The 12,191-nt window shown below is 35.2% G+C and overlaps 1 protein-coding gene across 1 annotated transcript in view; it reads left to right on the top strand.

Moving 5' to 3' along the window:
- LOC144974233 (prolyl 4-hydroxylase subunit alpha-2-like) overlaps positions 1-12,191 on the top strand; it is a gene marked incomplete at its 5' end in the record, with an annotated part of 24,739 nt that extends 12,548 nt beyond the window's left edge. The window contains 2 exon segments of the mRNA XM_078917149.1: positions 5,777-5,845; positions 10,195-12,191. Of these exon segments, the coding sequence (XP_078773275.1) occupies positions 5,777-5,845; positions 10,195-10,362 (237 nt within the window).

Raw genomic sequence — 12,191 nt, 5'->3', positions numbered from 1 at the left:
TGGGGTGATCATGGGCCACAGAATTGTAGCGTTGTCCAATGCAAAACGGCTGAGTGCTTCGAGGAAGGGCCAGTCTTCAAGCATTGACCCAAGAATGATAGTCTCTACCTCTTACGCCCAGATAGCATGAAATAAACAAATGATAGATATTATGGCCTCAAGAAGTACCGAACTGCACTAGATAAACAAAGTGGCTAAACCATGGTATTGAAAAATATGTTCACATTACACGTAACCAAGTCATAATGACATATATTATATCAACCTCATATGAATAGAGACGTCGTAAAAGTATGCAGAAAAAGCTGTTAATACAGACTGTAGATCAGAAAGAAATTTAAGAAAGTTAACTTAATGTAATTAACTCACCCCTTATTAATGGATATCACACAAGTGAGCAGGATAAAAACACGTCCGTTCTTTAATGTATCTCTGTGGAAGAGACCGTCTTTTTGTAAGTTGATGGTTTTATAAGATCAGCGCATCTTGTTCATTCCCATATGAGTCTTTGTTTTGAAGATAGGGTGGTGGGGTGTGTCTTCCAGATGTCCACACTTAATTTTACATTGTCCGGTATTGGCGGAGTTTGAGAGATGAAGATAGATTAGGGTTTGCTCTCATGTAGGTGTGAAATTTAGGTCTTCGCCGTTAGGCGAGTAATTGCGTATCAACTGGAAAATGCCATATCGACATTTCCACTTGTGACAGTTACGTTGGGTCCATTTCCTGTTTATGTTTCTGGGATTTGGAAGCAGTGACTCTTCGAATATGGAGAGGTACAATGCCAGCCAGTCGATAGAGGACTTGAACTGCAGTTGGTTTCAAGATACCAGTAATGATCCAGCAGGTGTTATGTTGCTCAAAGTCAATCTTTTTGTCATGGCACGATCTTGCCCAGACTGGTGAGGCGTATTCGGCTGATGAATAGCAGAGGGTTCGTGCGGTTGTCCTGACTGTTTTTGGATCTGCTCCCCATGTGGTGTTTGCCAGTTTTCTCAGGAGATTGTTTCTTGTGGCCACCTTTGCTTTTGTTTTTTGTATGCGATGAGAGAAGGACAGTGTGTGGTCTACGGTGATACCGAGGTACCCGAGAATTGTGTTGTTCTTCAATATTTTCCCATTCCAGGAGATAATCAGTTTCCTGTTGACTCGGGCGGTTTTATAAATGGAAGGCACACACTTGGGCTTTTATTGACATGGTCACTTGGCTGGACAAGAAAAGATAAAGTGAGTAATGAATGAACGAATTAGAAGGCTGACCGATGTGAAGAATGTATCAATGAAGATGGGAGAAGATAGATTGAAATGGTTCGGACATGCTAAGAGTCGAGAGAGGGAGTACGTGGAAAGGAAAGTATTGGATATACAATTAGCGGGAAAGGGAAAAAAGTGACGCCCAAAGACTAGATTGTTGGATAGGGTAAAGGACGATTTGAAAGAACTGGAGAAAGATGATTCTATGAACCGAGATGCATGGAGATGTGACATTCATTATGACAACCCTGCAAAATGCGAGATACGTTGAAAGAAGAAGAATATATGAGAAGTAGGATAAGCGTCTGGTTTATGTTATATTGTTTGTTTTTTTGGGGTTGTGTTGTGTTGTGTGTGTGTGTGTATTGTGGTGTGTTGGTGCCATGTGCGGTGTGTTGATGAGTATGTCTCCATGCACAAAGTAATTTGTAGTCTGCATGTCTCAGCAATGCCAATATAAGTTTCACATATCATCATCATCATCATTCATCATATCATTCATCATCATCATCATCATCATCATCATCATCATCATCATCATCATCATCATCATCATCATCATTCATCTATTATTCATCATCATCATCATTCATCTATCATCATTCATTATTCATTCATATCATCATCATATCATCATATCATCATCATCATATATTATTATTATATATTATTATTATTATTATTATTATTATTATTATTATTATTATTATTATTATTATTATTATTATTATTATTATTATTATTATTATTATTATATTATTATTATTATTATTATTATTATTATTATTATTATTATTATTATTATTATTATTATTATTATTATTTTATATTATTATTATTATTATTATTATTATTATTATTATTATTATTATATTATTATTATTATTATTATTATTATTATTATTATTATTATTATTATTATATATTATTATTATTATTATTATTATTATTATTATTATTATTATTATTATTATTATTATTATTATTATTTATTATTATTATTATTATATTTTTATATTATTATTTTATTATTATTTATTATTATTATTATTATATTATTATTATTTATCTTATTATTATTATTATTATTATTATTAGTATGTATTATTATTATTATTATTATTATTATCATTATTATTATTATTATTATTATTATTATTATTATTATTATTATTATCATCATTATCATTATTATTATTATTATTATTATTATTTTTATTATTATTATTATTATTATTATTATTATATTATTATTATTATCATTATTATTATTATTATCTATATTATTATTATTATTATTATTATTATTATTATTATTATTATTATTATTATTATTATTATTATCATTATTATTATTATTGTGACACTTTTTATTAAATAATTTAATCGGTTAATGCTCAGAAACTAAAAAAAAAACTACTTACAAAACTACCAGTACAGGAATAGCAAGAAATAAAGTGAGTAGGAAAGTGAAATGTGTTCATAAGTCAGTGGTCATGCATAAATCTCTATTCTCAACACAAACATATAACATAGAGACGATTGAAACATTGAGGAAGCTCCGATATTGGGGGTGAAGATTAATTCAGAAAAGTGAGAGGAGCAGGCAATTATGTCGATAATAACAAGAAATAAAGTGAGTAGAAAAGTATCAGAATACAATAAAGAATAAAAACTTCGCGGCGATGAGGGCTCGAACCCACGACACTACTGTTACAACAACTCCGCCTGGTCGTGAGAGGGACGCTATACAATCGACGCCATCTACCACTCCAAAATTTTGTATCAAACGTTGTCTCTTTCTTGAGTTCGTCTCCCGACTTCCTAAGGTCATCAACACACACACACACACACACACACACACACACACACACACACACACACACACAAACTTCGGAAAGTTTGGTTACAAGCCAACAGTTATGACTAAAGCTCTATTCACAACACAAACATAAACATAGGGACGATTGATGTATTGAGTAAGCGCCGCTATTGGGCTGTCATCTGCATTTTTTTTTAGCCAAATTGGGACCTAATATTTGCCAAAAAAAAAAAAAAAAAAACATTTGCCAAGAAATTTGCCAAAAAATTTGCCACACTTTGGGTCCTTATTTGAAGATTTATTGACGAAACGATCCATGACTGAAGTTGGAAGTGGAAGTGACTCGATTTATTTGACTTGAGAAATAAAATGACTGTGAATAGCGATGTTACAAAGATTTTAAAGGATCATTATCCGTATGAGTAGCTTCCCTTGGTTTGGGTCCAGGCAAAGCTGCAACATTTCTCAAGTTCCGCACGTTTTTTTTTCGTTATTTTGTTTTCGCTTCTTTTTTCCCCCAAAATTTGCCACGATTTGCTAATTTTGGGAAATTTGCCAAAATTTGCGGATCGCCCTGATATTTGCGGCCGCAAAAAATGCAGATGACAGATTGGGGTGAATATTAATTAAGATAAGTTAGTGGAGCAAGAATTGTCTTTGGTTAGAAGTTGATTTCATAGATAATTCATGGTTCATACCATTGCATAACGGACGCATCAAAACCGCTACCGCATTTTCAGTGAAAATCCATTAAGTGTGTGATGTCCAAAAACATGATTCCTATTTTATGGGAAGTTGAAAATCACTCTTCTAGAGGACTGAGCACATACGTTGTACAATTCATCTCCTGGTGAAAGAGAGAGTGATGACATTTCATTTTCTAGCCTAATTATATGCTGGTCTTCAATAAAAACCATCCATCCTCGCTCTTTTACATCCCGTAATCCTAATTATCTAACTGTAATCCTGCTTCTGATAATATTATTACAGTTTTGTCACTTTTATGTAACGTATTCATTATTGGTACTCCGAAGGACTTGTTACATACAAACTCACAAGGATTTAGGAACCAAAAGAGTGGAGGCTTTGATTTCACGACTTTTCTTTCCTATTGAACGCGGGGAACCAGGGTAAAATGGACCACATCCTGTCCGAATGCTCGCTGGGACCTCAATGCACCAATGCTGACCTGAGGGAATGCAACCAGACTGCCTGGGACTGGCTGACTCACTGGCGCGACAAGATATGATGACCAGGGTAAAGTGATGCCCAAGCAGAAAAAATTAACCAGTAGATTTTTGACCAATCAAAACTCGGGATTTGTGACATACCCTTAACGGGCTCGGACAAAAATAGCAGGTTGTTTACAAACAGTAGAATGACACGAGTGGAAATCTCTCTGTTCTCTGTTGTTGGTTTTCGGCAGCTGGTGGTTTGATTGGTCCTCCCCAGATTCTATCAATCAGACTATAAACATTTAAGGTTACACACAGTTTTCTGTGATTTTACGATTAATCATGCGTGTTGAACTATTAAACTGAGAATTAAACTTAAACGCATACGATGATCTGTTGTTTGTTTAGTTATGTACAAACGACTGTCCGAGTGGTGTGGCTATGTTCTCTCGCATCCGATGACTATTATCGTCTGTTATTGATGCACAATAACTTTGTGCGAAAGCATTTTGTATTTGGATTTGTGGTGTGACACTCGCTTTCGGATCGGAAGATTCTGGGTTCGAGCCTCGCTCGGCGCATAGTTGAGTCCTTGGAAAAGACTCTTTCCTCACATTCTCTCACCGTACTTAGGTGTAAAATGAGTACCTGGCCGTTTACAGTGTTGTCTCTTTCCGAAAAAAAATTGTAATATCGCTTAACAGGCGTCATGTCACGTCCTAATTGCTAAATGTTGCTGCTGGACAGGGACCCCTTGTAAAGCGCTTTGAGCACATTTAGTGCATATTGCGCTATATAAAAGCTCTTTTTTTGGATCTGTAAAAGACAGCTAACAAAAATGGCATTGTGGATCGATGTTCTCAATAGAGTGACGGACCCTTTAGTTAAAGAAAACTGTAGACTGACTGGTGAGACCTATGTCCAAATATATTCGTAAAACTACGTTATGTCTCTCATTGAAACAAATCCGAAACAATTTTGATGCCCAGAATTGAGCTCATGTTATCATTGACTTCCGTGAACATCCCAATACAGACTACTACTACTTCTTCTTCTTCTTCCTCTTCTTCTTCTTCTTCTTCTTCTTCTTCTTCTTCTTCTTCTTCTTCTTCTTCTTCTTCTTCTTCTTCTTCTTCTTCTTCTTCTTCTTCTTCTTCTTCTTCTTCTTCTTCTTCTTCTTCTTCTTCTTCTTCTTCTTCTTCTCCATCATCATCATCATCATCATCATCATCATCATCATCATCATCATCATCATCATCATCATCATCATCATCTTCTTCTTCTTCTTCTTCTTCTTCTTCTTCTCCATGATCATCATCATCATCATCATCATCATCATCATCATCATCATCATCATCATCATCATCATCATCATCATCATCTTCTTCTTCTTCTTCTTCTTCTTCTCATCCTCCTCCTCCTCCTCCTACTTTTTCCTCCTCTAGTCATTTTAACCATTATTGTCTTCTTTATGTAAGTTACTAGTGATAGAACTATCATAGTTTCAATTCCTCCTATTCCACAGCTGACGGATGTAGAGGCGGGTGGAGCGACAGTTTTTCCGGAAAAGAGACTGTTAGTCTACCCAAAAAAGGTGAGAGGACTAATATTGAAGAGCGTTGGAAAGGAATGTAGGTTTTGTCTGATGTAGAGGTGATAGGTTGACAGTAAGCTGCTAGACGCTGAGTGTATAAAGTAATATTTAATAGTGAATACCAAGCTGTTAGGGGCTGGAAGTGTATTACTGGACATGGGAGGGAGAGCAGGGCAGACCAGCTCGATATAGGAAGTAAATTCCTCTCAGTTAGCCTTCCCAAAATTCCATCTGCAGAGTGGGAGTGACTGCACCCAAGGGATTGTCATCCCAGCTGTGACAAGTACCAGCCTGTGCTATGCTGTGCTATGCGGCTATGCAGGAAGTCGCCAAGACTGTCCGCTTAACCTGTAACGGTTTCCCGTCTGCTCCCGTCGTCACAAGGGTGATATCAGGAGTATACTCCTTATGGCGGGTGCCCCTGAAGGGACGCTTGGTAGTAGGATCATACTAGGTGCAGCTCATTACAGTCCGTCCATGAGTGAAGTTTTCTACCTAGCTCATTGCAGTCTCGTTAGCCCCACTCATAGTGGTGGTTATTAAAGTCTCTCAGATAGATGGAGGGAAGACTAACTACCGGAACCGGTTGTGTATTCCAAGTTGCTACCGGTGGTTTGTAGATGTGCAAATACAGCCTTCCCACCTCCACGGATATTCTATTCACCTCGTTGCTGTCAGTAACGCGCTCTATGACCCTAACAATCGAAGGCTCTTTTGCGTCAACGCTAACACCTCCTTTAATCATTGAAATGTCCTCTCGCTTGACCACCGTATAGTTTGGTATCTGAAATTGAGAAGACTGCGCACCTGAGTAATGATGGGTCTCCTGTAGTAGGAGAAAGTCAACGCTATGGACGGCCAGTAGCATTGATGAAAGGTCATTTTGAGGGACGATATTGAGGGACAATATGCGCGTTTGGTCGCTGACCCCGATATCGCATTTTCCAGGGAAACCTAATAAAAAATAATATATGTTGGGACGTTCGTTGATTTCTCGACCGCGCCGACGACCCTGGCGATATGATCGCGGCAGTGTTTGGCTAGGCAGCTGACCGCTTCGCAATTGAGATTGAGAGTTAGACAGATAAATAATAATGTAGTAGGGTGGAGCCCGGGATGGCCGAAGCCGTTCGGTTACCGGGTTGAAACTCCATTTTGTCGCAAATCATTTTAAAAAATGAATTAAGTAGACAAATGGATGTGTTATTGAATTATTTATTTCTTGAATATCATTTTATTCGTCTAGTTTGTACGACATGTCGTGTGCACCTCGCTTCGCTTCCACTTTGGATTATACACAGACGCGTCTCAGTGTAATGAACAATGAAAATACCCAGACATATTGTGTATAATGTAACGGTGATCATACACAGACGCATTTTTTCAAGAATACGAAAAAGTTAGTAATGCACATAAAGTACGAAAAGAAAGAAATATGTAAAGTAAGGAAAATATCAATACAAGGAAAAGAAAACCAAACACAAGCAACAAGTCAGTAGAGGGATAGTACCTAACTATGAATACATAATATACGTCATCATTCATGTAGATGGCATGGCCGATTTGTTAAGGCGTCTGTCTATGAAGGCTTGGCATTGGCGCTGTGTGTTCGATTCCTTACTGCGCCACTTTTTTTCCATTATGATTATCCGTGTTTTGCTGTTGTTTTTAAAAATTCTTTCTACAGAATGTTGCAAATGATAAATGTCCCACCCCCTTCTTTTTTTGAATCTCTCTCTCTCTCTCTCTCTCTCTCTCTCTCTCTCTCTCTCTCTCTCTCTCTCTCTCTCTCTCTCTCTCTCTCTCTCTCTTTCTCTCTCTCTCTATCTTTCTGTCTCTGTCTCTCTCTCTATATGTCTCTGTTTTTGACATCTCGCTCAGACACGAGGAATAAATATCTCACTCAGAAACAAAACAAAGAATCAGAGGCAATAAAAAAGCAAAAACTAATTTAATTTAATTATTAATATAAATAAATAAATCTCGCTCATCTAGAAACGGTTCAAATTATGGGAGAAAAAAAATTGTTTAAAAATTAATTGCTCTTTCTCATATAAAATATAGTTTATTACAACAATAAAAATAAATAACCAGGATTGGGGGCTGGGGATTGGGGATTTAAATTTTGAACAGTCTATAGAATAAGTAGAAGACATTTTTATTTATATATTTATCATTCTTATATCCATCTATTTATCTATTTATTTACTTATATTGGTGTAAGCTGGGTTAGTGGGTTGTTCTCGTGGGCATAATGGTCTGGCTGTCTACCACGATATCAAGTTTTCAATAAAATTTGTTACTATTACATTTGGAAATAAACAACACTTAATCACATAGCTACATGGATTAAAAACAAACAAGAAACACACACACACACACACACACACACACACACACACACACACAAACCCCAATCAAAAGAATGAAGCAAAATTTCTGCTTGAAATTGGTTGAAATCTTTCAATAAATAACAATGTGAAATGGAATGTAAACTTCAATTTAATGACGAAAACAGATAAAATGGACGTTTCATGTTTCCCTATCTTAACAACGCCACTACCACATCAACTCATTCATCTGTAGTGTTTCATTCATCCTGTTTATTGATAAAGGGGAAACCGGAAACGTCCATTTTATCTGTTTTTGTTATTAAATTGAAGCTTACATTCAATTTCACATTGTTATTTATTTCTTCGAGCTTCGAGCAGCAACATTTATATTGAAATCTTTCAAGAACATTCTAACCTTAACTTACGTCGAAGTCATTGTGGACTGTGTAGAGTGAAGAGGGTTAGATAATCTTACAACTTTTTGATCTCGTTTTTCTAGGACTGATTCGAATCGACTCCCTCGTTTTTTTTCTAATTTTTTTTCACTTTTTGACTTGATTATTTTGTTTATAAGCAAGAATTTTTAAATATTATTTTTGTTTTCTCCGATCATTTGATCGTTTTCTGAATTTATTTATTTATTTGTTTATTTATTTATTTATTTGTTTATTCATTTATTTATTTGTTTATTTATTTATTTATTTATTTATTTGTTTATTTATGTATTTATTTGTTTATTTATTTATTTGTTTATTCATTTATTTATTTATTTGTTTATTTGTTTATTTATTTGTTTATTTATTTATTTATTTGTTTATTTAATTATTTATTTATTTATTTATTTATTTATTTGTTTATTTATTTATTTATTTATTTATTTATTTGTTTATTTATCTATTTATTTGTTTATCTATTTATTTATTTATTTGTTTATTTGGTTATTTATTTATTTATTTGTTTATTTATTTAATCAATTTGTACTTTTTTTTGTCGCCTCTAATTATTCGTAATGTTTATGAAAAATAAGAAACATTGCAATGCCATCCGTACTAAAGTCACAACAAGATCTTGACAGTCTCAAAACCCTGGCCCAGGACGGTGATCAACGGAAACAATTAACAACATGGATGGAGAGAGCAGCTCAACTCATCGACTATGACTGAATCACTCAATTCTCAGAAAGCGTCATTCGGACTGCGAGGCTTACTACTGTACTGCACTGTAATGTTGATGTGTTATTACATCCATCTTTTGGAAACAATTTTCTGCGGGCCTGTCGAGCTTTAAACTCATTAGACAATTCATATAATAACAGTATAGAGCAACCTTACCTACCAGTAAACACACACACACACACACACACACACACACACACACACACACACACACGACAGTTTTTGATATCAAACAACATTGATTTTACCAGAAGAGAACAGTGGTCATCTCAATCACTGGACTGGAATCCCATGGATTATTGAATTAGGAATTTGTTGACGGAAAAATTATGCAGCCAACCAAGTCTTTTACTGAGAATACCATAAAGGAAAGAATTCAAGTATGGTGGGAGCAGGTCACTGAAAATGAGTTTGGAAAAAAATTTCAATTTGGAAGAAAAGATTTTTGAAGGAGCAAAAATGGTGGACCGACTGACTATTAACAACACTAAATTATGTGAGTGGAATTTACACTAATCAACTTGGGTTTGATGTTTGAAATCTTCGCATGTTGCAATAGAACTTCTCCAACGTTTTTGTTTTTCAATTAACTGTGGTGATTCAGTTATAACCTCTTGAAAATAGATTTATGTATATATTGGTAAAATGATTTTCATTTTTGGTGACCATCCGATATTTTAAAATTGATCTTGAGGATTTTTATCGAGGTGATATAACCTGATCAAAATACGCGTCGGCTGTTTTTAAAATCCTTTTGCCACTCTCGAAGTTTCCTGTCTTTGTATTTCAGTCTCGGGTGACGCGTATTACATTCTATATATTCTGTCTTTGTTTCATACAGGGAAGTGCAGTATTCTGGTACAATCTGCTCAAAAACGGAACTGGTATCTCCGATACATATCACGGCGCGTGCCCCGTGTTGATCGGTGACAAATGGGTGGGCAACGTGTGGATTCATTCAAACGGACAGGAATTCAAGCGTCCTTGTGGATTGAATCAATGGGAATAAATAATGTGCAGAAATGAGAGGACTAAAATGGTTCCTGTTGACGTCCCATGATTATCTTCACTGATTAAATCATTTATGATTACATGATGATGTTAGTGGTAGTAGTAGTAGTAGTAGTTGTAGTAGTTGTAGTAGTAGTAGTAGTAGTAGTAGTAGTAGTAGTAGTAGTAGTAGTAGTAGTAGTAGTAGTAGTAGTAGTAGTAGTAGTAGTAGTAGTAGCAGTAGTAGTAGTAGTAGTTGTTGTTGTTGTAGTAGTAGAAAATTTTAGATTTGCTTCTTTACATAATAACTGACATTATGAACAATCATTACGTTCAGGAGAAATGCCAACTATGCATAAAACCGCCATGGTAATCCCTCTAATCAAAAAGTCAGGATTAGATTAGACAATTAAATAAAATACAGACCAGTGTCAAACCTGCCTTTCTCGTCAACGATTTTAGAAAAACTTGTTCTTAAGCACTTGACGAACCACCTTAAATTTAACAATCTCCGGAGTCACTTTCAATCATCTTATCGTAATAATCACTCGACAGAAACTGTACTATTGAGGGTTGTGAATGATTTAAATCACGTTATTAATGAAGGAAAATTGATGTTGTTAAATTTGCACGAATTGTCTGCAGCCTACGATACAACTGATCATAAGATTTTGATACGAAGGCTGCGGGGTGTATTCGATTGGTTTCTGTGCTATCTTGCGGACAGAAACCAGTTTGTCTCTATTGATGGTGCTCACTCTGATCACTCTGAGCAACTTCACTTATTTGGAGTTCCTCGGGGATCTGTATTGGGTCCCATCCTCTCCACTCTGTATACTTTTCCATTCGCAGATAAGCTTAATTCTCTATGCTTAATGCACCACTTCTATGCAGATAACACTCAAATGTATGACTTAAATATTGCTAATCCTTTATTGATCGAGAAACAAAATCTGAAAAATGAAGACGTCAAGCCATGGATGGAAGAAAATTGTTTGAGATTAAATGATGAAAAGACAGAAATTTTGTTGTTTGGCAGTAAGAGAATGAGGGAAAAGGCGTGTGAAAGGAGAATGGATGTAAATGGATGCTCTGTAAATTTCATTACCCAGGTACAAAATCTTGGAGTGTTGTTTGACAGAGATCTTACAATGGGATGCCAGGTTAGCTCTGAAAAAGAAGCTATTATTTGAATTAAAGAAAATTAATAACATTCGGAAATTTATATCAAAATAAACATGGCATCTTCATTAGTATTTTTGACTACTGCAATTCAATTTTGTCCGGTATATCAAATTAAAAATTGAAAACATTGCAGCTAGATTAGTATTAGGAAAAAAGAATTCGCATGAAGCGACCCCTTTTCTTTCATTGCTGCACAGGCTTCCCAAAGCTTGGAGGATTGACTACAAAGTAGCCAAATTATCTTTTAAGTGCCTCCATGGATCTGCTCCAAATTACTTAATGAACTTATTAAATTGAAATCCCCTGTTCGGAGTTAGGATCAGCCTCAGATGTGCTCTTGTTACGCACTACCCAGAACAAATTAAATGCAGGTTAAAGACAGTGCATCATCTGCTCCTTCATTTGGAAAAAAATTACCTTTTGAGATTAGAAATTCAGAATCCTGGAGGCATTCAACAGCAGGAAGGCATATTATTACTTAAGAAAGCATTTCTTTGCTTGATTTGTTTTTCTTAATGTATTTTTATGTTGATAGCGTTTTAAATATTGAATATGTCTGTCTCTAATAGCTGTAGTCATTGTTTAATTTATGATATATATTTTATTTTTGTAAAGCGCCTAGAGCTCATATTGCATGAGATGTTGGCGCTATAAAAGTGTGCG

Source organism: Berghia stephanieae, chromosome 5 (assembly GCF_034508935.2).
Source record: "Berghia stephanieae isolate SIO BIC M18660-M18661 chromosome 5, UCSD_Bste_1.3, whole genome shotgun sequence".
Taxonomy (NCBI): Eukaryota; Metazoa; Mollusca; class Gastropoda; order Nudibranchia; family Aeolidiidae; genus Berghia; species Berghia stephanieae.
The sequence above is the reverse complement of the archived record's forward strand: the minus strand, read 5'-3'. Positions and strand labels throughout refer to the sequence as shown.